At 43.4% G+C, this 26,283-nt stretch overlaps 3 protein-coding genes across 4 annotated transcripts in view; 1 reads left to right on the plus strand and 2 right to left on the minus strand.

The window, feature by feature from the left end:
• acad11 (acyl-CoA dehydrogenase family, member 11) overlaps nucleotides 1-5,853 on the minus strand; it is a 33,695-nt gene extending 27,842 nt beyond the window's left edge. The window contains exons 1-9 of the mRNA XM_079661460.1: nucleotides 5,597-5,853; nucleotides 5,397-5,496; nucleotides 4,108-4,233; nucleotides 3,766-3,927; nucleotides 3,520-3,684; nucleotides 2,950-3,091; nucleotides 2,747-2,868; nucleotides 2,177-2,283; nucleotides 199-310 (exon numbers count right to left, since the gene is read on the minus strand). Coding sequence (XP_079517586.1) covers nucleotides 199-310; nucleotides 2,177-2,283; nucleotides 2,747-2,868; nucleotides 2,950-3,091; nucleotides 3,520-3,684; nucleotides 3,766-3,927; nucleotides 4,108-4,233; nucleotides 5,397-5,496; nucleotides 5,597-5,718 — 1,158 coding nt within the window. The 5' untranslated portion in view covers nucleotides 5,719-5,853. The remainder of the gene's footprint in view (nucleotides 1-198; nucleotides 311-2,176; nucleotides 2,284-2,746; nucleotides 2,869-2,949; nucleotides 3,092-3,519; nucleotides 3,685-3,765; nucleotides 3,928-4,107; nucleotides 4,234-5,396; nucleotides 5,497-5,596) is intronic.
• A 164-nt stretch (nucleotides 5,854-6,017) lies between these two features.
• On the plus strand, nucleotides 6,018-9,769 carry uba5 (ubiquitin-like modifier activating enzyme 5). 2 transcript variants are annotated; one of them, XM_079661462.1, is made up of 12 exons: nucleotides 6,018-6,322; nucleotides 6,458-6,503; nucleotides 6,719-6,808; nucleotides 6,890-6,999; nucleotides 7,080-7,166; nucleotides 7,249-7,333; nucleotides 7,427-7,531; nucleotides 7,667-7,794; nucleotides 8,192-8,327; nucleotides 8,441-8,519; nucleotides 8,600-8,706; nucleotides 9,362-9,769. In XM_079661462.1, exons 1-12 carry the CDS (start codon nucleotides 6,159-6,161, stop codon nucleotides 9,437-9,439), a joined length of 1,215 nt encoding a protein of 404 aa, XP_079517588.1. In that variant the 5' UTR covers nucleotides 6,018-6,158; the 3' UTR covers nucleotides 9,440-9,769. The 2 variants fall into 2 exon arrangements, with proteins under 2 accessions (XP_079517588.1, XP_079517587.1); XM_079661461.1 differs by having other exon boundaries at nucleotides 6,719-6,999.
• Nucleotides 9,733-25,926, minus strand: nphp3 (nephronophthisis 3). The gene is made up of 28 exons (XM_079661467.1): nucleotides 25,837-25,926; nucleotides 24,126-24,463; nucleotides 23,907-24,032; nucleotides 22,011-22,161; nucleotides 21,718-21,855; nucleotides 21,479-21,612; nucleotides 21,040-21,200; nucleotides 20,326-20,482; nucleotides 20,118-20,192; nucleotides 19,855-20,025; nucleotides 19,187-19,290; nucleotides 18,892-19,006; nucleotides 18,661-18,804; nucleotides 18,480-18,577; nucleotides 17,773-17,875; nucleotides 17,579-17,661; nucleotides 16,736-16,874; nucleotides 16,358-16,522; nucleotides 16,178-16,272; nucleotides 15,525-15,647; nucleotides 15,246-15,435; nucleotides 14,176-14,417; nucleotides 13,948-14,023; nucleotides 13,732-13,859; nucleotides 13,137-13,377; nucleotides 12,924-13,049; nucleotides 11,977-12,092; nucleotides 9,733-11,887 (listed from the first exon to the last, which is right to left on the minus strand). Exons 2-28 carry the CDS (start codon nucleotides 24,447-24,449, stop codon nucleotides 11,719-11,721), a joined length of 3,894 nt encoding a protein of 1,297 aa, XP_079517593.1. The 5' UTR covers nucleotides 24,450-24,463; nucleotides 25,837-25,926; the 3' UTR covers nucleotides 9,733-11,718.
• Nucleotides 25,927-26,283: the final 357 nt, after the last annotated feature.

The raw sequence follows: 26,283 nt of genomic DNA on the forward strand, positions 1-26,283 counted from the left end.
TGCTCCCACATCAAAGTAACAACATTTCCAAAGCCATGGTGGTGATTCTGCCTCTGCATGAATACCACGTAATCAATAGCCTCCTTGTTCTCCCACTCGAATCCTGACTGCATGAATGAGCGGCTCATTCAAACCCTTTCCTGTGAAAGTTAAAACTCCATCTGGACAAACACATCTCTGTCAGCTCAAAGCACTGACCTCCTGAGCAGGAAGCACGTATTGTCTCATGAAGTCTTTGACCTGCTGCAGAACAGCGCGCCCTTTAGCCGTCTGCAGGAACAGACCGTCTCCTGTCGGACCTGACACCGACCTGGCAACAAACACACGGTAGAAAGTCAGCAGGGAGTCTCTGAAGCAGCAGGTGGACGCCAAGTTCCAACTGCTACTGGCTTACATCCAGTCAGCAGGTGGAGGCAATCTGTTTCCATTCATAACAGAGTATTCTACGACTGGTTATATCGATGGATTCAACTGAAATAACACGTTTAACGATCTGGGACTTTGAAGAACTCATACCCGTGTGTTAGAGGTCACATATTACGCAAAATCCACTTCTTCATGTCTCTTCTACATCAGCATGTGTCCCCTCTTCTTCATGTCTCTTCTACATCAACATGTGTCCCCTCTTCTTCATTTCTCTTCTACATCAACATGTGTCCCCTCTTCTTCATGTCTCTTCTACATCAACATGTGTCCCCTCTTCTTCATGTCTCTTCTACATCAACATGTGTCCCCTCTTCTTCATGTCTCTTCTACATCAACATGTGTCCCCTCTTCTTCATGTCTCTTCTACATCAACATGTGTCCCCTCTTCTCCATGTCTCTTCTACATCAACATGTGTCCCCTCTTCTCCATGTCTCTTCTACATCAACATGTGTCCCCTCTTCTCCATGTCTCTTCTACATCAACATGTGTCCCCTCTTCTTCATGTCTCTTCTACATCAACATGTGTCCCCTCTTCTTCATGTCTCTTCTACATCAACATGTGTCCCCTCTTCTTCATGTCTCTTCTACATCAACATGTGTCCCCTCTTCTCCATGTCTCTTCTACATGAACATGTGTCCCCTCTTCTTCATGTCTCTTCTACATCAAAATGTGTCCCCTCTTCTTCATGTCTCTTCTACATCAACATGTGTCCCCTCTTCTTCATGTCTCTTCTACATCAACATGTGTCCCCTCTTCTTCATGTCTCCTCTACATCAACATGTGTCCCCTCTTCTCCATGTCTCTTCTACATCAACATGTGTCCCCTCTTCTTCATGTCTCTTCTACATCAACATGTGTCCCCTCTTCTCCATGTCTCTTCTACATCAACATGTGTCCCCTCTTCTCCATGTCTCTTCTACATCAACATGTGTCCCCTCTTCTTCATGTCTCTTCTACATCAAAATGTGTCCCCTCTTCTTCATGTCTCTTCTACATCAACATGTGTCCCCTCTTCTTCATGTCTCTTCTACATCAACATGTGTCCCCTCTTCTTCATGTCTCCTCTACATCAACATGTGTCCCCTCTTCTCCATGTCTCTTCTACATCAACATGTGTCCCCTCTTCTTCATGTCTCTTCTACATCAACATGTGTCCCCTCTGTGGAAAGAGACTCTGAAAGTTTCAGGAACAAAGATTCTCTCTCTTTTTGATCCATTTCTATAAAAACCTGTCTGAAAATGAGCTGATCAGATTTTGGCCACTTTGTGATGTCATAACGATGTTTTGTCTTGAGAAACCATTAGCCAATCAGCAACCAAGGTAACCCCCCCCCCCCGCCCCCCCTTATCACCTGAATCTCCTCCTAGAACACCATTGAGTTATTTGTAACCAAATGTCTCTCAGAGGGGCGTGGGGAGGGACTCCTTATTTTCATCTAAAGTAACAGACAGAGAATCAGCACTTTGGAGACAGGGCTGAAACAGAGGGGATTATGGGTAATGCTGCAATGATCTGTTTGGTGATTGGAGGCAAACACTTCAAAGACAGGTTTTGTATATATCTGACACCGATACTATATTGATGAAAAGCAGTATAATAGGAGACCTTTAAAGTAAATCTAGCAAAGGCGAAATGAGTCAGAGCGTCAACACACGCACCTTCTGAAAGTAATCATGGAGTGATGTGTTAAAGCCCGTATTAAAACAACAACAGGAACTTTGTCACGCAACTCAAGCAGCCGACCAACCTCTGAGCAAGCTGCAGGGCAGTCTGAGCCAACGGCTCCACACACTGGCCGAACTCCTCTGCATTGGCAGCGCTCGCATTGCCCAGTAGGTGGCGTGCATAGATGCCCTGAGAGATAACATGGGGAATAAAGGAACAAATAACATTTCTGTTACATTTCTTTAAAGAATGGGGGGGCCTGGCAGGATTAGAGTGTTATTAAAAATATAAAACAGAATAGTGTTTGTTGTAAAGCATCAGATGTTATCTCTACTCTGTGATCTGTTCTGATCTGTAGGATAATACTCTCAGAGTGAATCTAATCTTCTACTTCCTGAATCTGCTTCATGGTTTTTACTTTCTTTGCTTCATTTGTTCTGTTTTTAATTCAGCAGGTGAACCTATATGTTCAGAAAACAGTGTGTGTTAGCTTCACTGTGTGTGTTAAACTGAAACAGAGCATTATTGATATGTCTGTTCACTTGTCTTTATTCAGATTGCATTCGATATTGAGGTAATCCAAAAGTAATGGATATCAGGTTGCATCACTGTTATAAGAAACCCTTGCAGGAGTATATAAACGGGTACAAACCTGGGCGATTCCAGCCATTTTAAACACCGACAAGGCCAGGTAGAAATTCAACTCTGGCAAAGAAGAAGGGATCCCTCGGCAGCGGCAGTAAATGGAGATCAGGTCGGCCACATTTGGGATACCTGCACAAAATGTTTGATCCCAGTTTGATCCATTTATTTGAGTCGTTTCCCATATTCCTCACAGGGTTGTTCTTTCCTTACCTTCTATTCCTTTCAAGCTGCCCAGCGTGCTGATGATGTTCATGCTGGAGGGCCAGTAGTGAGGCATCAGGAAGTAGGCCAGGTCTGCCAGAGGCTGCCCGGTGGTGGACAGCTCCCAGTCCAACACGGCCATCACACGGGCCTGATGACAGGAGATAACCCCAAAGAATAAGATGGGTGAAGCAGCTTTCGTCCAGTACAAACAGTGGAGCAACATACCAGGAAATATATAAGTGGATATCTTTAAGCTACGGCTGAAACATGTCTTTTGAGATTAGCTTTTAATTTAATTGTATTTAATCATTTTGTCTTGTGTCTTTTTAACCTTTAGAAGACAAGACAATTATTTTGTGAATTTTTGGATTTTTACTATATCTTTTTTTGTATTTCTCTTGCTTCTTTCAATTCCTTGAAATCTTATGAATCTAAATAAATAGATGTTTGCGCTTGAGCTGTCGTTGTGTAAATTAAAAGTGCTTTACAAATAAAGCTTCATTTATTTGTATTGATCAAAACGCACTTAGCATTAGTCACATCAAAGAGAAAGATAAGAGTTCTTAAACAACTTACCTCTGTTGGATGGAATATCAAATTGTCCAATCGGAAATCTCCGTGGACCAGCGTGACCTCGTTGTCATTCGCCGGCAGATTCTTCCTCAACCAATCAGAGAGCTCGTTCATGGCTGGGATGTCCCTGTGGGCGGCTGCTGTGTACTGCTTCGTCCATGTTGACACCTTTAGAGACAGATTTTTAATGTCAACTCCATGTTCTGAGATGACTCATACATTTATTTTAATGAATGGCGCTGTGCTCACTTGTCTCTTGCAGTATCCGGCTCCTTTTCCAAACCCCTCCAGGTTCAGGGATGCCAGGTCCAGTGAGTGGAGCTTTGCCAACGCTTCCACTGCAGCCACATATAGAGCTGTCCTCTCTGCTGCACTCACTCCAGGGAGACGGAGATCCCTGAATATACGGCCCTGATCAAAAGAAAGAAAGACAATATGCATCTTCACATGGTGGTAACGTTTTAACAGCCTGTACATGTCAACCAGCGGGTAAGCACAGGTCCAAACTCCATCTTTCATCATACCAATATAGGGCAAAGGCCAACCAAACAGCAATACATACTGGACACCGTCTTAGTGAAACAAACGTACTTTCACGTGCTCCATTAAGTAGAACTCTGTTCCGATGATTTCAGCGTCAGTGCAGAGCAGGAGAGGCTGAGGAACGGGGAACCCTGCGGAGAACAGAGCCTTCTGCACCCGGTACTCCCTGTCCACCTGAACAGAGTCACAAAGAAGCAATAGAAACACTGTTAGCTTCAATATATTATTCCACATGACCCAAACTATTTCTTACACAGATACTGATAATAATAATAATAATACATTACATTTATAAAGCGCTTTTCCTGGTGCTCAAAACGCTTACAAGCAAGTGAAACAAAATAACAACAAAAGTAAAAAGTGCTAAGCTAGGTGGAATAATTAGGAGTTGAAGGTGAGAGTGAAAAGGTGAGTTTTGAGGGATTGTTTGAATGATGTGAGAGAGATCTGACGTGGCTGGGGAGGGGGTTCCAGAGTGTGGGGGAGGGGGCTGCAGAGAAGGCCTTGTCACCCCGGGTCCGGAGCTTTGTCCTGATGGGCTGCAGTAGGTTAGCTTCAGCAGACCTGAGGCGACGGGTGGGGGTGTGTCGTTGGATGAGGTCACAGAGGTAGGGGGGGGGGGGAAGGTTGTTGAGGGCTTTGAAAGTGAAAAGTAATATTTTAAAGTCAAAGCGGTGTTTGATGGGGAGCCAGTGGAGGTCATGGAGGATAGGGGGGATGTGGTCGGAGCGCCGGGTGGAGGTGAGCAAGCGGGCAGCTGAGTTTTGGACATACTGAAGTTTTTTAGTGCGAGTGCAGGTGATCCAAAAAGCTGCTGCAGTAATCCAGTCGGGATGTTATGAAGGCATGGATCAGAGTTTCAGCAGCGGTCGATGAGAGGGAGGGTCTGATGCGGGCGATGTTCTTTAAATGGAAGACCTGGTTGACGTGAGGGAGGAAAGTGAGCGTGGGGTCGAGGATGATGCCAAGGTTACGGATGTGAGTGGAGGGGTTGACTATGGAGCATGTAGCAAGCAAGCTTATTTGAAATGAATTTGTTATTTTGCATTTATTACAACACAATTGCAGACAGTATTCTCTTGGTACACAACCAATTCATTTATTCCAAATACATGTATACTGTTTTAATAATAGAAAAACCTCAAATAAATGGTCACTACACACACTTTATGTACTTCATTAAAAACATTTTAACCCAAAAGAATACAGTTTTTAATCAAAACTAATGCTTTTAACTCATGAAGTCCAACATATTGTATAATACACACAGTACATAGTATTAAATGTTTTGGTAATGTGTTGAACTTGAATGACTCTTTTGTTAGATGTATGTTTACCTTGTGGGCTCCAGGCAGCAGCTCACCTGGAGGTTTCTTCCTGAGCACAAAGCTGTCTGAGGGGGTCTGGATCAGGAAGGTTGGGTTGGACTGACCAGCGCTGCGAAGACAACAGGAAACAGTTAGCACTTATCAGTTAGCATTTACACTACCAGCCTCTACCTGCTCTTTAAAGTTGCAGAGAAACAAACTGTATTCACCTGTACTGTCTGACAGTCAGTGTGTCCTCATTTGACACCCTTGACTTGACGGACAGATATTTGTGTAGTCTACTAACACTGAATGCGTGTTGCAGTCGGACAGGAGTTGTGAGCTCCTCCATGTTTGTTAGTTAGATTTGATTAATCATTTCCAGCTGTATCGCTCAGATAACTTTCGCACTGTTGTTAGTCAGTCGGACCCTTTGCGCATGCGCACACCTACGTCGTGTCTTCTTTATTTAACATCTTTAACGGAAAAGGGCATATATATATTTTTCGTAATATCTAATAGAAATTGAGCAGTTTAAAAATGCAGAATATTCTAATTGTCATCCTATTGCGTTTAAAACAGTTGAAATAACCCAATAATGTAGGAACATTTTGAGGTAATTGTATTAGTTTCTACACGGACAGTATTTACGGGAGCACGCAGTGTGATTTCAGTTGTGAAGACGTGTACTTTCCGAGCAGATTTATCCTATAGACAGTCAGTTTACCTCTTATATTACTGAAAATACCTCCTATATTTCATTCGCGTTGTTAAGGGACATTTGTTACCGTAATGGCGACTGTGGAGGAGCTGAAGCTGCGCGTGAGGGAGCTGGAGAATGAATTAATAAAGTGTAAGCAGAAACAGAGTGCCATGGATAATGCTCACAACCAGGAGCAGCACAGACCCAAGATTGACAAGATGAGTTCAGAAGTGGTGGATTCAAACCCATACAGGTACTTTTATATTGTATTATTTCATCTTTTGACAGGATTTTCAGTCTGCTTACTGAGAGACTACGCCTTATGACTCACTCATCCCATATGGTGGTTCTTCACAGAGGATAACCAGCTGTGTTTTTATTATTGCAGTCGTCTGATGGCTTTGAAGAGGATGGGCATCGTGAAGGATTATGAGGTATGATGTAAGGGTTGCTGCAATACAGCACCACGTTTTTATTTTGCTGCTCTATCCCCAACAGAAGGGATCGATACCACAACCATACGTTTTTACCTAACGGTTTTTTCAGTTTTCCACCTATGCCTGCTTCCTTTTATAGCAGGGCTCCTGTTGTGAAATAATGTTTTTTAAGCATTGCAAATATTAAATCATCACCTCAAATGTGTTGACAGAAAATCCGGACCTTCACAGTGGCAGTGGTTGGTGTCGGGGGGGTGGGCAGTGTGACAGCTGAAATGCTCACTAGATGTGGCATCGGTAAGGTAATGCAAACCCTTTCTTATTTATTCCACATTTACCTGGTCAGTGGTCTTCCTGTACTCACCCTAACCTCTCCATCCCAGCTGATCCTCTTTGACTACGATAAAGTGGAGCTGGCCAACATGAACAGACTGTTCTTCCAGCCTCACCAGGCCGGCCTCAGTAAGGTGGAAGCAGCAGAACACACACTCAGGTACACTAGTGTCTGAGTCATCCACTTTCCCACCAAAATAAAGACACGTTGGTTACATTTGAACTTAATCTACCCAACAGGAACATCAACCCAGACGTGTCATTCGAGACCCACAACTATAATATCACCACAATGGATAATTTTGCACATTTCATGGAGCGCATCAGGTGAGGATTTCTTCTCTCTCGTTGTATTGTTCTCACCCCTCAGTGGTAAATTCATTCACAACAACCTATTGTGTCCTCTCAGTTTTGGAGGGCTGGAAGAAGGGAAGCCGGTGGATTTGATCCTGAGCTGCGTCGACAACTTTGAGGCTAGAATGGCGATAAACACAGTAAGTGCAGGATAAAAAAACTTCATGTTAAACACAGTTTTTTTTGTATCTTTTTACTCGTGCCGACTATTCATTTTGTCATGTTTGTCACAGGCCTGTAATGAACTGGGTCAGATCTGGATGGAGTCGGGGGTGAGTGAGAACGCCGTGTCGGGACACATCCAGCTCATCATCCCTGGAGAGACGGCGTGTTTCGCTGTAAGTCTGAACACACTCACACACGCTTTCATTACATTGCTTTACATTTCTTAGCTTCGCTTCCTGCAGAACTTCAGCGAGGAAAAGCATGGTAGTACTCACGGTGTAATACGGTATCTTCTCCTCCTTTGTTAGTGCGCCCCTCCTCTGATTGTGGCCGCAAACATCGATGAGAAGACCCTAAAGAGAGATGGTGTGTGTGCCGCCAGCTTACCCACAACCATGGGTGTGGTCGCAGGCATCCTGGTGCAAAATGTCCTCAAGTAAGATATGTTGTTGGCCTTTTGAAACCTGTAATCCAAACAAAGTGCAGCGAGGGACTAAACAAGAGAAAAACATTGTCTGTGCAGAGAGCAGTCTTTCCACTGGTATGCGTTTGACCTTTTATTTGCAAACATACAATTCTTTCTAGTCCGTATCCAGTATGTGATTGCGTATGCTGTCAACAAAAAGTGTTCTTCCCCAGCTCACTCCCCCTCCATCTATAACAAAGTGCGCAAGTAAAAGCAACCGGATATAACCTCACCACACAAATCCAATAGACACGCCCACCGCCTACTAAAGAATGTGACGTAGCAGCAAACACAGAAAACACTTGACATGTGGCTCCTCTTACACTTAGGTTTGTCCGTGTATGTTAAGTTACGTTTTTGTTTCCAGGTATCTGTTGAAGTTTGGGACTGTCAGTCATTATCTCGGCTACAACGCCATGAAGGACTTCTTCCCCACCATGGCCATGAAAGCCAACCCTCAGTGTAACGACCGCTACTGCAGGATACAACAGGAGGAGTACAAGGTGGGGGTCTGGTGCTTTGTTTTCAAGTATTACAAAGTAGGACCTACCAAACATTACATTGCAGAGTGTTGTACTTGTAAGTAAACAGTGTGTGTGTGGATTCCCCTTTTTAGAAGAAAGAAGCCGAGCGGCCTAAAGTTGAAGTTGTAGAGGAGGAAGAGGAGGAGATCGTACACGAGGACAATGACTGGGGTGAGCAACACATTGCGTTATCATTGTTAGGTCTGTAACCATTTGGCATTGTGTAATAACACACACTTCTTGCTGTGCAGGCATTGAAGTAGTGTCAGAGGTGACTGATATGGAGTTAGAGGCGGCATCAGGCGTTGTGCCCCACCTCCCAGAAGGCATCACTGTGGCGTACACCATTCCAGCTGAGGTTAGTATCATGTGACACAACACAGCTTAACAACAGTTTGCATGTTAGGCGCTGAAATACTTCTGTGAGAATACTACGGATCGACTTTCCTGAAGAATGTTTCAGGGTGTCCGCGGGGTCTTAAAAGTATTAAAAGTTGATAAATCAATTTAGCGAAAATGAAGGCTATTAAAAAGTATTAAACAGCATTTTCCAAGGTATTCCATTTTGTAGCTTGTTTTCAATAAGTATCTAAATGGTCCAAAGAGGTTGTATTCTACAGTGTGCCTGAATGTAATCATTGCGTAGGTGTGTAGTGTGATTCTGTGTAGTTTATTTATGACATCCCGTTGGATGTGACGTCATCTGAACAGGACATCGCGCTCTCACTGCTTGATAGCGCGAAGGCCCGTTTACGCCGGTTGCTAAGCAACATCGTTATGGGGAAATGCAAGTTTGCGTCCAAATGGTTGGAAGGACAATCAATACTGTATATAGTCAATGTAAGGTAAAGTGTGTCGCCAAGGTAACCGGTTAGAACTCAAAGTGGCGATGAGGTCTTAGAATGTATGGAAAGGGTCTTTAAAAAGGTCTTCCATCTGACTTCAGGATTCCTGCATATACCCTGAGTTAGCAAATTGTAATTCTGACAATTGTTTTCCCTCTTTTGACCCAGAACACAGCCAGTGGGGAGACAGTGGGGGAGACTGAGCAGAGCCTAGAAGAGCTGATGGCTCAGATGAGAAAGCTGTGAGCACAAATCTGCGGAAACGTTTCTGTTATTCTGATCCAACATGCCTTTCTTCATGTCTAACCCTTTGCATTAATGACTAACTACGGATCTAATTCTTCTAACTGCTAAAGAACGGAACTGCATGAAAGTGCTTCAAATGACATGAAGGGGGTCTTAAATGTCCTTAAACCTAGGATAACATCACAGTTAGTGCATTAACGTGTATCAATGTGTATTTTCTACGGTTTTGATGAGTGTCTCTACCTGTGATGTCATTCACTCAGCTTTAAGTAAACATCAACTGCATCAACATGTTTAGTCTCAATAAAGTATTTATTAGATGGAATGCAATCTGCTCGATATAGTGTGTGATTTCTGTTGTTCTGTACAGCTTTAAATTACATTACATGAATATATAAAACACTTAAGATACACTTTATGTATATTGAGGCAATGAGAAAAAAGGTTTTGGCACACGGTCCCTTTGGGTTTCATTTACATTCAGTCAGACAACCATTTCTTAATTGTACTTAACATTGATACAAGTGGCACTATCTACACATTACTTATTGCAAATTAATAAAAGCATAAACATTGAAACAAACTCAATTTAGACACGTTTGAGGACACCTATCTTTGGATTACATACTGTACTCAATACTGCAAAGTAAACATGATGAATGTGAACATAAATCATAATGGCATATAAATAATCACATGTGCACATTTGATCTCAGAGACAGTCGCTCTATAGAGTATTTCAGTCAGTCTGATGTAGACATGTTAACAAATCAGTTTACGGTCATACTTCATCTTTTCAAAAGACATTTGAAAAGCCCTGTTTCACTGGATTTTAAAACTATTATGCAAAATGCACTTTGTGATGTGTTTTATACCTAAACATGTCCCCCCCCCCGGTGTGTCAGGGAACTCTCAAAGTGTCAGACAATAAAACCCTTTCTCTTTTCCTCCGTACCCAAATCTTTAAAAACGGGGGTACAACGAGCTGATACAGATTTCCTGCCGATATGACGTGATTTCGGAAGGTGGACCCACAGAGAGTCGCTATCAGAAACAATGCCTGACGTGTTTCGGACGTAATCTCATCTTTGTTTACATTAGCTAGCCTCGCTAACACTCAGAGCTAACCTGTACTGGAGAGCGCATGTGTTTAAAAAGCAGGAAATAAAAAAAGAACTCACCTTGTGATAAACCCGCAAGAGAAAAAGCATTTGAGCTCCATACTGTTTCAGAAATAATCCTTGATGTGGTTTAGAACAGGATGGCGTTTTATCACGGCAGAATTTAACTTTATCTCCGGTAGAAGTCTGATCAGGCATTAGCTCCGCCTCTTTTGGACCCAAAATCAGGATTTCTCTAACAGGGCTGCAAAAGAGGGGTATGAGGGATTTCTAAAATGCATGATCTGTTTATATTTTGAGAAAAACACATCAGACATGTTTTTATATATTTGTATATATCTGAGACCCATAATATATGCCTAAAAATAGCATGATAGGTGCACTCTAATATTAATGTTAAGGTGTTTGAAAAAGTGCATATATTGATATCTTCTGTACATTGGAAAGCACCTAATGTTCCTGGTTATTCTTAATTGTTTTATGAGTTATATTATTAAAGTGCCTTCATTAACTATAAGAGTAAACCTGAGTTCCATTTAGAAAGGACAGATTTAACAGAGGTTTCCAACACCTTTTAAGTTGTAAATAATAATAAATACTTGAAGTTAAAACACAGGTTTCACAGATTAACAGGCGAGACTTCCACCAGGTTGCAGTCTAATGGACCGAACCCTTTGACCCTTCATCTAGAGAACAACGGGTGTTTCTCAATGTCAAGGAAGGATGCTCCAGAGCCACTATTTCAAGGATACTACGTCATCGAGTGCCGCCGAAGAACTTTTCCAATGTCCAGGCTCCGTGGAATTCTACCGAGCCCGGTGTCCTTCGTAGAGAGAAATTTCGAGGTTGCACATGTGTATCCTCCGCGGTCTTAAAATCCCCACAATGCTTTGTGCACGGTCCAATTTTTAAAATCTGAGGTGGAAAATGTAAGGCGGGGCCTCTCATATGACGCACACCTGCTCGCCTGTTCCATTCTTCCATCCGAATGCCAGGAAGGATTCTTGCCTAGCCTCTGAAGGAACTGACTCGGAAGACTTGTCCTACCAAGGAAGCGTCCTCGACATTAAAAAATACCCAACCACACCGTGTTGACCAGAATGGTTCCCAGTTTGAAACCATGGGTCAAATGTTGTTGAAACTCCATGGTAGTTAAAGTCACCTGGGGGCCTGTGGGAGGGGGGCAGGTCCTCTCAGACTGAACGTGTCCCCGCTGGAAGAGTGGCGGGACGGGGCATTCCCGCACACCAGCGACGGATCCGCCTCCTTGATCTCCATCGCACGTTTGTAAAGCTCTGCTGCCTTCTCAAAGTCGCCCTCTTCGTAGCTATGAAGCAAGAAATACAAAACAAGAGATGATTTGAATAGTCAATAACATTCATGATTTAACTTCTGATCAGCTGAGAGCTGCTGTACCTCAGCACAGCCAGGTTTTTCAGGGTCTCTCCGACCCGTGGGTGGGAACGTCCCAAACTATCTTCATACACTTTCAGCGCTCGCTCGTAAAGAGGCAAGGCGTCACTGTGGTTCTTCTGTGGAGGAAAAAGAAAGGCAAGGTTAACTTTCCTCTAAACCAGTGTTCATTTTGATTTAGTCTTAGTCGAAAATGGTTGTTAGTTTTAGTCACATTTTAGTCCTTTTTATCCTTCAGAGTTTTAGTCGACGAAAACTCAAATCGTTTTAGTCAAAATGTTTTCTCTCTTTAAACCAATTCAGTTCCAAACACAGGTTTCTGGAATTGGAATCAGTGTGACGGCATCAAGAGTTTGAATTCCTAAAGCAACATTTCCCTCTCAACACTTTACTTGTGTAATATCTAGGGATGGGTATCGTTAAGGTTTTTAACGGTACTACTACTCTTACAAATCTGTGTGCGTGCCGCTGCAGCGTGTCTGTTAGGCCCCGCCCCCCGCACACACAGACAGAGATAGTTAGGCCCCGCCCCCCGCAGAGAGAGAGAGAGAGTGAACGAGAGAGAGAGCTCTTCTCGAGTGAAGAGAGCGGAAATAAGGATATTGCAAGTTAGAAACGTGAGATGCATTTTGACGGACACTTGGGGGGAAATACCCTGCATTTTGAATATCCGATAGTCCACCATTAACACCTGAGTCTCGTCTCGTCAACGAAAACTAAATATACATTTCGTCATAGTTTTTATTATCAAGAATCTATTTTTAGCTCGTCATCGTCTCGTCTTAGTCATGTAAAAAAGGTCGTTGATGAACATTTTTCGTCATAGTTTTTGTTGACGAAATCAACACTGCTCTAAACAACTTAAAATAAAGCTTCACATACTCAGTCATTAAAATAACGAGTTTGAAAAGTCCTGAAGAATTATACAGGCTAAATGAAATCCTCCTTACCAGTTGGCAGTAGATCACAGCCAGGTTAACCAGTGCTGTGGCCACACTGGGATGTTTGGGCCCAAAACTCTTTTCCCTGATGTCCAGAGACAGCTCATACAGCGGCACGGCCTTCTCCAGCTTCCCCTGCACAACACACACACATCTTCAAATCAGATCCCCCGCCAACACAGAACGAGCCGATCCACAGACAGAATCCGACACACGTCTCACTCTGCGTTTGTAGAGCATGGCCAGGTGTTTGAGAGTGTACGCCAGCGACGGGTGGTCCGGGGATAAAGCCCTCTTCCGGATGTCCAGCGCTCTCTCATACATGTCCTCGGCCGTCTCGTACTCCCGCCTCTCCGTGTGCAGAGCGGCCAGGTTGTTGAGGGACTGAGCGCAGTCAGGGTGGTCCGGACCGAGGACGCGCTGACGGGTCTCCAGAGAGCGGGTCAGGAACAGCTTAGCAGCACTGGGGAGGGCGGAGAGGGATGTTAATTTAAGGGAAACATAATTAGATCATTCATGTCCAAATGCAGGGGGTGTTATATAGGTGTGCATCCAAGCTATGATATATCAGAGAGGGATGTTAGAGACACACAAATAAGGACGTAGGGACACTTCTAATTGGATATAATTTAAAGGAAACATAATTATTCATGTCCAAATGCAGGGGGTGTTATACAGGCTTATCTGTGGGCACCCTAGCTATAACCTATCGGTATACGACTGTTGTTTTTGTAGTTTGCTTGAATTCTTTGTAAATGTGGTTTGCATCTTAAAGGTCTTTCAAGAATACAAAAATGGTGATGAACGTGTTCCTTACTCCAGGTTGTTTTGGAGGTAGTACAGAACACCCAGTTCATTGAGTGTCTTGGCAGAGTCTGCAGAGTCTGTTCCCAGAGTGAGCTCCTCCAGCTGCAGAGCTCTGCGCCTCAGCAGAGTGAAGCCGTACTGAAAGGTGGATCCACAGAGGCAGGAACATTACGGCTTAGATGAGGTGAGAATGACTAAGCGTGCGGGTATCTTTAAATATGCTCACCATGTGGCCTTTCTGGCGAGCAGTCTTCTGGCGGATCTTTACCGACCTCTTCCTCAGTTTCTCTGCTTGTTCGTACCTGATTGTAAAACAGCCAGGTGTAAGCCATTAAACATATGTGTTATCAAATCAATAACATCGGTGTGACGCCTCATTGCCTGGCAGAAACAACCGATAAACTGTAACAACAACAGTAATAAAAAACATGTAAAGGTCAGGAGATCCATTTACTTGTTCTGTTTCTGGTAGAGCATGGCGAGGGACTCCAGCTCTCGTGCTACGCTGGCGTGCTCGGCTCCGTAGGCGTTCTCACTGATCTCCAGCGCCTGCTTGTACAGCTGCTCAGCGTTGCCGTACTTCTTCCACTGAACGTAAACCGCGGCCAGCTGGTGCAGCGAGCGAGCCACGCTGGGGTGGTCCGGGTCCAAGGCCGTCTCCCTGATCTCCAGGGATCTTTGTAAAGGAGCTACAGCCTAGAAAACAGACAAACAGATACATTATGCAACCGTCAACATGTGCACTTACCTAATGGCAAAATCAGGATATGTAAGCAAAGGAAAAAACAAAACTGCCACGCAAGGTGAGGCAGAAAAATATTGAGTTTGTTTAAAGGTCACCTATCGGGCTATTTTTAGGCAATAGCATAGGTCTAAGATATATACAAATATATAAAAAACCCATTCTAGCCACGCCTCATATCCCTCTATTTCACTTCCTGTTTCTAAAGTGCTGATTTGGGGTATAAAGCTTTAAAAAAGGAGGGGGCTGAGCTCATGCGGGACCCGGCAGCTACTGTCTAAACTAAATGCTGCCGTGATGAAACGCCATATCATGGATTATCAAGGATTCTCTCTGAAACAGTATGGAGCTCAAAGGCTTTCTCTCTTGCCGGTTATACCACAAGGTGAGTTCCTTTTTACTTCCTGCTTCTTCACACACATGCTCTCCAGTACAGGTTAGCTCTGAGTGTTAGCGATGCCAATGTAAACACCGACCATATTACGTCCAAAACAGTCGGGCATTGTTTCTGATAGGAACGTTTCTGATAGGGCCGTGGGTCCACATTTCAGATATTACGTCATATCAGACGCAAATCTGGATCAGCTCCGTTGTTCCCCGTTTTTAGAGATTTGGGTACGGAGGGAAAGAGAGAGGGTTTTATTTTCTGATGCTGCGTGAGTTCCCCGACACACCGGGGACACATAGTTATGTATAAAGTGCATTTTGCATGATAGGTCCCCTTAAAAAGAAAACCTGTTTTAAAGATAATACTCTTTCAGATTTTGTAACCAAGCGCGTACCTGACTGGGGAGGCCGAGGTCTTTGAGGAAACGTCCCAAAGTCTCGTACAGGTTGGCCAGCTTGGTCATGCTGTCTTCATTCTCACAGCTCTTCTCATATTGTTTCAGGGAGTCAAAGTACTCCGTGGCCATGGAGCTCTTGTCTTTGCCCACATACTGCCAATAGGCTAGCAGCTCGGAGAAATGACCCCTAGAAACAGAGAACACACATCAGTAAAACTGTACTTACTTACATGTGGCAGGCTTTGCTACATCAGCACATAGGTACGGGTTTTGTACCTCTTGTATAGGTTCTGGGAGACAAACAGGTTGAGGAGGCTGAGCTGTAGTTTGGTCCGATCGTCCTGCTGTTGGAGCAGCCAGGGCAGCTCGTCTGCAACACGCCACGTCACACGGTCCGGGCTACACACACACACAAAAACATAATGACGAGTCAGGGTTCATTCACCAATGATTTTCCATGACTTCTCCAGGACCTTTACCTAATTCTCCATGACCAAAACAATTACTCTTTCTCAGCGTCCACTGAAAATTGTTCATTTTAACATGGAACAGGAAAATAAGGTCTGCATATGAAACATGTTGTGTATCTAAAACAAATCAAATAGGCTTACTAGCTTCTACTAAACTCTCTCACCAGCAAAACACCTCGACAGTTAAATGCCATTGTACGTTTCATTACTATACGATACAGTATTTATTATAATAGTATTACTATTTTGGCGATTAGATCAAATATAAATTATATTTCCATGACTTTTCCAAAACTTTGGGAAAAATATTGTTTTCCAAAACTTTTCCAGGGCCTGGAATTTGCATTTTGAATATCCATGACTTTTCCAGGTTGTTAATGACCGTAAGAACCCTGATGAGTACTAAGAAAAGACTTTAAGCCTTGTTTTATGAGAAACAGAGGACTACAGTTAATGCACCTGAGCTGCTGACTGAAGTACTGAATGAGTTTCTCTCTGTAAGCAGCCGAGCTACTTCCTCCACCCAGGAACTCCAACCTTACAGCTTCCCAAGCCTGAAAGAGAAACAAAGTAAGTTGTCTCTCCGAACATCTTCCGACCCAGGAATCTCATCGATTCTTATGCTACTGGCCCGGTTACCTGCAGGTGTTGAAACCTGATGAGGCCGCAGCGCAGGGTCACGATGCAGAGTCTGTTCAGGCGGTACAGCAGAGAGGACAGGACCGGCAGCTCCAGCTCTGTGAAAAGATCTAACACCTCAGACTCACTCACTCCATTATGGCTAGAACAAACGAGGCATAGGATCTGAAGAGGGACACAAAACAAGCAAAGGACAGTGAATGACGTCATGAGAACACAATGAAACAGAAAGTCTGATCTGCGGCACACAATGGCCACAATAAATGAATGAAGCATTTGGAGAATTAGGAGCTGGGTGTCTTTCCCGGGACACATCACAAACAGTGAGATGCAGAAACACACCTGCAGACACTGCTTGAATAATTGTTATTAGGTCACCTCTCTCATGATGTGTCGCTCCCTGTCTGTGTTGAGGGAGTTCAGCGTCATCTTGAGAGCCAGGCGGTACAGAGACATGGTGTCCTGACACTGCAGGCACTGCTCCAGGCTCTTCTCCAGAGGGCAACCGGATATACTGCTGGCCAGCAACAAAACAAAACAATGCACATGCTCCAATCAACAACATCTAAAACACACGAAGCCTCATGTCGGAGAAAATACAAGGCGTCTTCTTTATTATGGGTTTTCTGATGGGCGTGATACTGTGTGTGACCTCACACACACACACACACACACACACACACACACACACACACACACACACACACACACACACACACACACACACACACACACACACACACACACACACACACACACACACACACACACACACACACACACACACACACACACACACACACACACACACACACACACACACACACACACACACACACACACACACACACTTTCCAGAGATGTCCCGACACCTTCCCGACACCTGATGACGCCAAACCGATTTACGACGCTGTTTGGTTCCTCCTGACTTTACACTATATAAGCTTGATGTTACTTCCTGCTCCTTTGAGCAGCTTACATCATGTGTGTGTGAGTTGAACCATATTCTTTGAATGACATTAACTCTGCTCCTTCTTGCAAGAATAAATTAGTACCTGACTATTGATTCTCAGCCCGGTGTGGAGTGATATTTTCCTAACACCACACAATCAGAGATAACATTGTCAGTGATGAGAGGGGTGAACTCTATTCGACCCAGATAAATGCATGTTTAAGATCTTTTTGGAATTCATGTACTTTGTCAAAGTGTCTGAAACTAACCTGATGATCATTCTTGCCAGCAGTGTGACATACAATGCGTTGCAGGTGGAGGCAGAGCGGCAGTGCCTCTCCAGCTTCTTCTCCTGCAACAAATAGGTGTGGCATTCTCAGAAAATAAGAAACCCTCTCAGGAACCAATTCCAAACATCTCTTACATTTCATTTGAAAATGTGGATGGTGGGATGCTAACTGACCTGGTCCTTGGTTAGTTTGAGTTCCATGCTCTGGCACTCTGCATTCACAACGCTCCTCACCTCTCTGGGACTCAGAGGGTCTAGGTGTAGAGTGGGCCACAACCTAAACAGACATAATCACTGAATTACAGAGAGCGATACTACGGGTACATGTTTGGAATCATATATCCCTGCAATAAACTGCATTTTGAACCAGTGGAAGACAAGGCAAGTTTATTTCTAAAGCACTTTTCAGCACGCGACAATTCAAAGTGCTTTAGATTTTTTTTAAAATACATTTATAATACAATAAAAACACATTAGATAATGGTATTTTACAACAGATATTAAAAAGCTAAGATAATACAATAAACAATACATGTTTAAATGGCACACTGTAGTGCGAATATGAGCAGCTCAATTAAAAACAGCGGCAAAGAGATATGTTTTCAGTCTCGATTTAAAAATAGTAAGCGTTTCTGCGGACGTGCATGATTCAGGTAATTTGTTCCAGAGTGTCGGGGCATAATAGATAAACTCCATGTTTTGTTTTTACTCTCGGAACCGAGAGCAGACCCGTCCCAGAAGACCTGAGGCACCTTGATGGTTCGTAATTATGTAGGAGATCAACAATATACTTTGGTCCTAAACCATCTAATGATTTAAAAACTAGCAATAGTAGCTACTTTAAAATCAATTCATAGACATAAACTCAAGCTGTGTCTCACCTCCACGCTTGAGGACACGTCTCTACATTGACAGACACCACCACTCTCACATTGACAGGAAGAGGGTCAATCAGCCACTTCATGTGTCTCTCTGCTTGCTGAAAAAAGGAGAACATAAGTGAGCGATGAGCTATTTCTAAATGACAAAACATGTGCAGCATATGCCTAATGTGGAGCGAACCTGTATTTGGTCGATGGAGTCGATGATGATGATGATGTTTCCTTGATGGCGTGCTGATAATCGTTCCAGCCAGCGGGGAAACTCCTCTAAGATCTTACTGGGCTCCATGGACAGACCGGATATGGACCAGAAGTGCTGCAGCAGCTACGTGACAGCAGAGAGAACTCATAGTTACAGTTGATCAGAAAGAGAGTGTCTTCACTGGAAGTATGCCTTTGAAGGAGCCCTTACTTTGACCGTGAGGCGTTTGATGATGAGCACCGGCTCTGAGCTGGTGGAAAGCGGGCGACCGACGAAATGATAAAGGAACAAGGTGTTGGGAGACTGCTTCTGCTGCTGCGCGATCCTGAGGAGGAGCACAGAACGAAGGCAAACAGTAAATAATGTCCTGTCACAGTGTAGGCCTGAGAGTGGTGAACTACTCACTCCTCCCTTCTAAGCATGCACAACACTTTAAATACAAAACAGCTTGATTTAAGAAGTTTCAGGGGAAATATTACACTCCACTGAAAGAATACTTTCTCACCATTTGGAGAGCAGGAGTGACTTTCCTGAGCCCGGACCACCTGACACCAGCAGGGGAGGGGTGGGAGGAGGAGCAGCTATCATGTCATTCAGACGGTCTATATACTGAGGAGGACAGCACGGAGAGATTCAAGAATAAAACATTGATAGGGGGTAGGGATGCCAGAAACTGACCACAATCAAAATCGAAAATCGGACAGCCCTGGCAAATAATAATCGATTATTCGCCACCCGCACCCCCCCCCCCCACCCCCCCGCGGGAGAGAAAAAAAAAAACGAATTTGCACCTGTCAGTTTGAAGTAGTTCCACGAGGAACTCTTCTTTCCTTTGTTCATCTTTAGTTGTGTTCTCACTCCAATAAATCAATCGCACGTGTGACGGAGAGGGGGGGGGGGGGGTCGGTGTGTAGCAGCGCAGCGAATGGCTGCTGGCTTCCTCCAAGTTTACAGTAAAACAAACTGGTGGTGTGACCAATGGCCATTTACAATTATTAATACTATTAGTCTATATTTTGGTTGAAACTAAGCCAGAAAAAAAAAAAAATACATTAAAAAAATCAAATTTTAAAAAAATAATTTCCGATTATGGAGACTCTAACGAATATTCGAATAATCGCTGGCATCCCTAATAGGGGGATGAGAGTAACAAAGCTAAGAGATCTGCCCCACCTTCTGGAAGCCCAGCTGGGAGGAGGTGCTGCTGCAGGCCTGCTGGTAGGACTCAATCTGCTCCTGCTCGTCATGCAGGTCCCACAGCACGTCTCCCGAGTCCTCCTCACGCCCCTCATCTATCCCAGAGTCCTTAGAGTCAACATCTGCTCCTTCAAGACACAGCAGCTCCTACGTCAGGGTGGAAGAGGTAGAATCACGAGCAGCAATCACATACAGCACCAGAGAAATGATGAAACACTGATGCTGCTGACTGTCTGTACCTGTTTGATGACTTTCTCCAGTTGAGAATAAATGAGGTCAGCCCCCTCCTCTGCAGAGCCACTGTGATCCACCACCTGGGTTCATTTTAAAAACACTGTTTGGCATTTGGCAACCAGGAATACACAGGAGCACACACATATTTGAATGACTATAAACGGCATTTACAGAATACACTTTATATTGCTTTATTGGCTGGCACTCACAAACCTTGACTTTAGCAGCCTTGTCTGCAGCGTTAATTCTCTCTAGCAGTTGTCTGGTGGGTCCGGTCAGAGTGTGCTCTTCTTCAGTCCTGAGGTAGAGCACCAGTGGATGGCCGTCTGGATTCTTCACAAAAGCCTCCTCACAATCCTCCACCACGGAGCTACACACATGAAGAGAGAGTTTCTTAAATAAATACAATAATCAGTGTACAACATAACTAGTTCAGGTGAATATACTCTAGGACAGTGATTCTCAAATGAGGGGACCCCTAGGGGCACGTTGGGGTACTGCAGGGGGTACGTGAGATAAACAAAACAAAATGGTTCGAGGAAAATATTCCTAGAACCACCAAGGGGGTCCTCATATAAACATGTCAAATGGGTGTATTGTATTTTATAGTTTTTCATAACATATCATTTTGTTCACTGGTTTGTTAAACATATATTACTTCAATTGAAAAACTCTTTGGAAAAATCTGTTTCAATTTGTTTTCGTTGTGTCTTTTTTTCACGCATAGATGAAAATATCCTTAGTTTGTTGTAATTCATGAATGAAGGAGTTAATAAGTCACACACTGATGGAACATCAACATATTGTAATTATTATTATTATAGGCTTTTTCTATCAAAAATGTTCGGGGTCGGTCAGGGGGTACTTGGCTGAGAGAATGTTTCAAAGGGGGTACACTACTCTGCTCTGCTGTAGGACTCACTGTACCTGGTTACAGTAGATTTGACTAGGAGCACACACACAGAGCTCCTTTCAATCTCCTGCTTTCGCTCCACGTCGTAGGAGGCAGCGTTTTCCTCTGGGAAGCACACGTTCAGGTAGAAATGGCCGAGACCCTCGCACATCTTCCGTAACACAGGTGAGTGTTTCTGTTGTGAAAACAGGAAGCAAAGCAACAATAGTCTTTTTTGAAATCCTGGCATTCAGACACGTCTTCAATCAACCACCATTTGTTCTTGAAAACAGATTAAAGGGAACGTAAGACTTAAAAACACAATGAAGCATAATGATTATTATTTCAACAAAAAAACTTAGAAGAGCAATTCCATTTTAATTTAGATTTTTTCAAAAATGCCCCAAAGTGTTGAACAAGATCTCCTGAACAACAATATGTTTATACTTTCTTGACCCACATTGCTCATCTAACCTTAATAAAGACATCCAGCTCAGGTTTGGTCTCCTGGGTGAAGATGAGGTAGCAGCGCACGGTGTTACTCCATAAGGCCTGGGGCACGTGAGGGGACACCTGAAGCAGACTGGCCACTGCAGCGTCCCAGTCATCTGACACACACAGGGGAAAAGGTGTGAGAACATGAAACATAATAATATTGATAAATAATTTGGTCATTTATGTTCATTTCTTGTTTCGCCAACAATTCTACAGATGTCTGGGTCCCTCCACATCTATCAAACTGTGGGCAAATTCAGGTCCTCTGAAGGTCTGCTGTAACTGCATCATGCTGCCCATAGAGGGCTCACTTCCCAGCACCCCACCAGACCAGTAATCACACTGAGTCCCTGCAGCTGAAGACAGAGTGAGAAAAATAATGCAATGCTTTTACAGATTTTATTACACAAAACAAGAACTCATTTGTGTATTCTTGTGGCAAAACAGTACGGGTTAAGATTGAATTATAGATACATTTAAAAATCCAACATTGTGGATTTCTAGATCTTACCTGTGACAGTGGTTTGGTTGTCATCTGAGTCAGAATCATTTAAGTCATAGATCTGGATTCCCTGAGCCTGTAGCTGCTGCAGTTTGGCCTCCAAGTCCCTTTTGGCCCGCAGGAGATCCTGAATCTCTTTCTCTTTGGTCTCCCGGAAGATCTGGGTATTATTAAGCACATTGGTTAGGGTTCCAGATCATCAGGATCACTGGAGAGAATGCTCCACAGTGACGGTCGCACATTGATTTAAGTGTTTCTTATAAACTGTGGTGGCAGGGGAAAAGGGTTAAAGCATGTGGTTTGTATTGAAATGAAATGAAAATACGAGCCATGAATATTATCCTCGCAACTGCAGTTGTTAAATGTCCACTGTCATGTACGGTTTGAGGGTGTGGTTCTGCAAGCCTCATCTGCATATTCACCTGTCGCGGCGCCCAGAGGCCTTTTAGTGGGTGCGCCACTGGGATGCCAGGGGTCGCTTCTCACGGGAGGAGGAGGTGTGTGTGGCGAATGCTGGTATTCAGCAGGTTATTGAAGTTTTCCTTAGCATGTATATATGTGGTTAAATGCAACGGGGAAGTAAATGAAAATAACTGAAGGTGTGGATATTGCATCGACCGACCAAGAAGCACGTCTCCGTGGAGAGGACGCGCTCGGATAGAGACAGATATCCTCTACAACGCAGGGTGAGATCGCTCCTTTGGGACACGAGCAGCAGTTTTTTCCAATGAACAATAGTGGCCTGGATTAGGCAGTTGTGACGGGGTTCTTCAATATATAGGCTTAGTCAGTTGTTTAAGCTCCAAAAAACGTTATTCTCAGCAGCACACAAAATATATATATACTGTTCAACAAAAAAAAAGAAACAGTATAACTTAAATAAACAAAAACAAAGATCACCAAATTAGGTTGTCTGTCCCTCTAACCACATCCTGGCTGTTGCCTTCACTGCAACACTCTGCCGAATGAATCTTCCCGGACCCACACCGTCCCTTTTGTACCCATAGCCCCTCCCCACAGGCTTACCGTCAACAGGTTGTACAATTATCTCCAAATCACCTTGTCAACATAAATGTAATCCCTCAAACATGAGGAAACTATCCGACCCAAACATACACAGGTTAACTTCCTCTTAACACAATCATTCCCCATAATTAATAAACGAGAAATAAATAATAAATTGCATCCTATTTAAATCATGGAAGTGATGCGCCTCCGTCTTTTCCACCTTCCCTTTGCTGGGGGGACGGCGGCGACACTCCGCCCGCCGCTCCCCACGTAAGTAACGTGTAACATAGTTTAAATGTATGTTTAAATAATTGTGGACTCACAAGCGTGCACTTATGGTCGCGCTACAGAAAGGAAGGGGAAAAAGTGGACGTTTTAGTGAGGATTTAACCTGATTCATTGATGAACGGAAGAGAGCAGGAATTGGTTGGTGTGTGTGTGTGTGTGTGTGTGTGTGTGTGTGTGTGTGTGTGTGTGTGTGTGTGTGTGTGTGTGTGTGTGTGTGTGTGTGTGTGTGTGTGTGTGTGTGTGTGTGTGTGTGTGTGTGTGTGTGTGTGTGTGTGTGTGTGTGTGTGTGTGTGTGTGTGTGTGTGTGTGTGTGTGTGTGTGTTGCCGCTGCGGCTGTCAGTGGCGGAGTCAGTCACTCTGTGATCCGCTCCGTCACAGCAGTAAAGAAACTTTTGGGTTATCGCAGAGCGGACTTTTTGTTTAATGTTGTTTGGCTGGAAAACTGTCAATATAATGGAATAACGCATAAAACCTGTCTCTGTTTATTTTGTGGAGTAGATTCGGCGTTTATCAGTTCTGTTCTTTATAATATCATTTCATTCAAGAACCCCTTGTGCGTTTATTTAACACAACTATTTTAGATAGTTGATCGTTACAGGTGTGATTTACCTTAAACTGTCGTTTGACTTTGTCCCTGTCGTGTTCGAAGGTGGCAGCCCTCTCCATGGCTTGGTACTTTGCCTCAAGAGCGCTCTCTTTTTCTCTTACGATCTTCTGGTAGGTCTTCTGCAGAGCCTGTTGTCACATTAACATCATTCAAAGAACAGTCAAAACATCTGGAAACCTGGTAGCATCTGAATCTCAGTCGATACAGGATAATCGTGTTACCTGTAGCTCAGCCCTCAGCCTCTTGTTCTCCTCATCCAGCTTGGCCTCCTTCTTTTGCATGGATGTTATCTCGTTGTTCTTGCTCACACGGAAGATTTCATACTCTTTCCGGAGGCGCTCATACTCAGCAGCGTACTCTAGATCCACAGAACCGGTGGATTTGAAGCTGGCCCCGATCACGCGAGGCGCTCTGCGGAAGGAGCTTCGGAGGAGCCTGGCTTTGGGCTTCACCTCCACCGGGATCACACAGGCTTCCCCTCCTTCACCTCCATACCCGTCCTCTATCACCTCTCCTGGGCTGACCAGGGACGACGCGGTGCCCATGGTGGCAGCCTTAGCTTTAAAAACAGAAAAGGTGGCAGCAGTGAGCCTTCTGAAGTCCATAGCTGATCACAGAGGTGGATAGCCCAGGAGAACCCTCATCACCTCTGATTTGTATTTCCCTTTAGTACTCACTCACCACCACCAGTGTCTAGACCCTGGGGGGTTTCTCTTTCTATTCGGCTTCTCCTCCCCCTTAATTCATCACAGTATGATGGGGTCTAATCTCCAAAACGCTATTGTGCATACGGCAATAAAGATGTTATCAACTACAAACTAAGTCTCTTCTGATTTAAATATATTTAGCTAAGTACTCATTTGAGGTACTGGAAGTAGAAGTAATTTATTTCTTTCTTCTCTACAATTCAAGGGGAAATATTGTAATTTCACTACACAACATTTATTTGATCAGTTCAGATTTTTACACACAACACTTAGGTAAAACTTGTGTGATATGATGCCATCCAACATTGTATTTAAGTACCTGAAACAATAATTGGGTTAATGAAAAATAAACTGGTAGCTATTTGCTAATTGTTCAAGTAGTTAAGAAACATTTCAGTTTCAGCTTCTCAAAAGTTAAGAGTAAAGTATTTTTTCTGCAATAATTACCGTTACTCCTAATAATTTACGTATATTTTCCTGTTCATACTTTAATACTTTGGCTTAAGTACTTTCTCAGATTTTATAGTCTTAGTACTTTCACTTAGGTCAAGGATTTGTATACTTTCTCCACCATTGGCTGCTCCTGTGCAACGGGATTTAATCAACCTAGGCTGTGAAGTATGATTGTTATTAACATTTCTGAGTCCTTATTTTAGTTATCCGTGCTTTATTTTTAATGCAAAAATAGATAATCAATGTGTAGCTACAGCCACAAAGCTAACATGCTTTCCTACTAAAGCAAAGGTTTAAAAACGATTCATGTACATTTGTAGTCATGTCGTGTCTATGAAAAGTAATGAAGATTTGTCATCAGCCTAGGCTGTGAAGTATGATTGTTATTGACATGTCTGGGTACATCTGGATTCTCCGAGCTGTATTTTTAATGCAAAACAGCTAATTAATGTGTAACTACAGCCACAAATCTAACATGATTTCCTACTATACCAACGGTTAAAAACGACCGTTGGTTTTATAACGGTTAACGCTCAAATGTTTGCAGTTGATGCTAGCTAAATTAGTTAGCCATTCCAACACGGGTTGAAGTTAACGTACTTGGTTAGCTAGCTAAAACCTATGAAAAAACTTCTTAACACGCCCATGACGACATGTTTTGGTGTCAAGACTTTTACACGTGTACTTTTGTATATTCTAGCTTGGTCATAACGTTGAATGAAACTCTGTGAAGACACTTGCAGCTACGTTAAACAAATAAAAACACACTCACAGTCCGCTCCCTTCACAGCTTCTCCCTGGCTGCCTTGGTAACAGGTCAAAAATACGGGTGACCGCTCAGGTCAAACTTAGGAGACTCGCGTTACAGAAGTTATTATTAATATATTATTATAGTACTTATTGGTTATTCATTATTTTATTCTCTTGTGTATACATAATATATACACAGACAAGTTTCAGGAGGTGAAACATCATTTTTGTGTATGTTATTATGGTAAATATTTGTATTGATTCAGTAAATATATATACACACATGCTGACAAATCAAAAACTTCATTTCAATCCCACCCCTTAACCCATTGAGTTACAGGATATAGAGCCATTTAAAAGTAAAATACAGTATTTTCATAATGACATTAGTTCAAGGGGGGCAAAGGAGGAGACATTTTTTTCGTGTATTTTATATTGAGTTTCTTTACTTTTTAAAACCCCTTCAATG

This window comes from Notothenia rossii (assembly GCF_949606895.1).
Source record: "Notothenia rossii genome assembly, chromosome: 12".
Taxonomy (NCBI): domain Eukaryota; kingdom Metazoa; phylum Chordata; class Actinopteri; order Perciformes; family Nototheniidae; genus Notothenia; species Notothenia rossii.

What these genes read in the sequence shown, in the direction of transcription:
- uba5 (XM_079661461.1), top strand. Translation starts at nt 6,159, where the DNA reads ATGGCGACTGTGGAGGAGCTGAAGCTGCGCGTGAGGGAGCTGGAGAAT. An exon ending in GCATCGTGAAGGATTATGAG is followed by an intron (nt 6,504 to 6,718) that starts GTATGATGTAAG and finishes ATGTGTTGACAG; the next exon opens with AAAATCCGGACCTTCACAGT. An exon ending in CGTACACCATTCCAGCTGAG is followed by an intron (nt 8,707 to 9,361) that starts GTTAGTATCATG and finishes CTTTTGACCCAG; the next exon opens with AACACAGCCAGTGGGGAGAC.
- nphp3 (XM_079661467.1), bottom strand. Translation starts at nt 24,449, where the DNA reads ATGGGCACCGCGTCGTCCCTGGTCAGCCCAGGAGAGGTGATAGAGGAC. An exon ending in ACAAGGCTGCTAAAGTCAAG is followed by an intron (nt 20,193 to 20,325) that starts GTTTGTGAGTGC and finishes AAATGAACCCAG; the next exon opens with GTGGTGGATCACAGTGGCTC. An exon ending in TCACTCCTGCTCTCCAAATG is followed by an intron (nt 19,007 to 19,186) that starts GTGAGAAAGTAT and finishes GCTCCTCCTCAG; the next exon opens with GATCGCGCAGCAGCAGAAGC.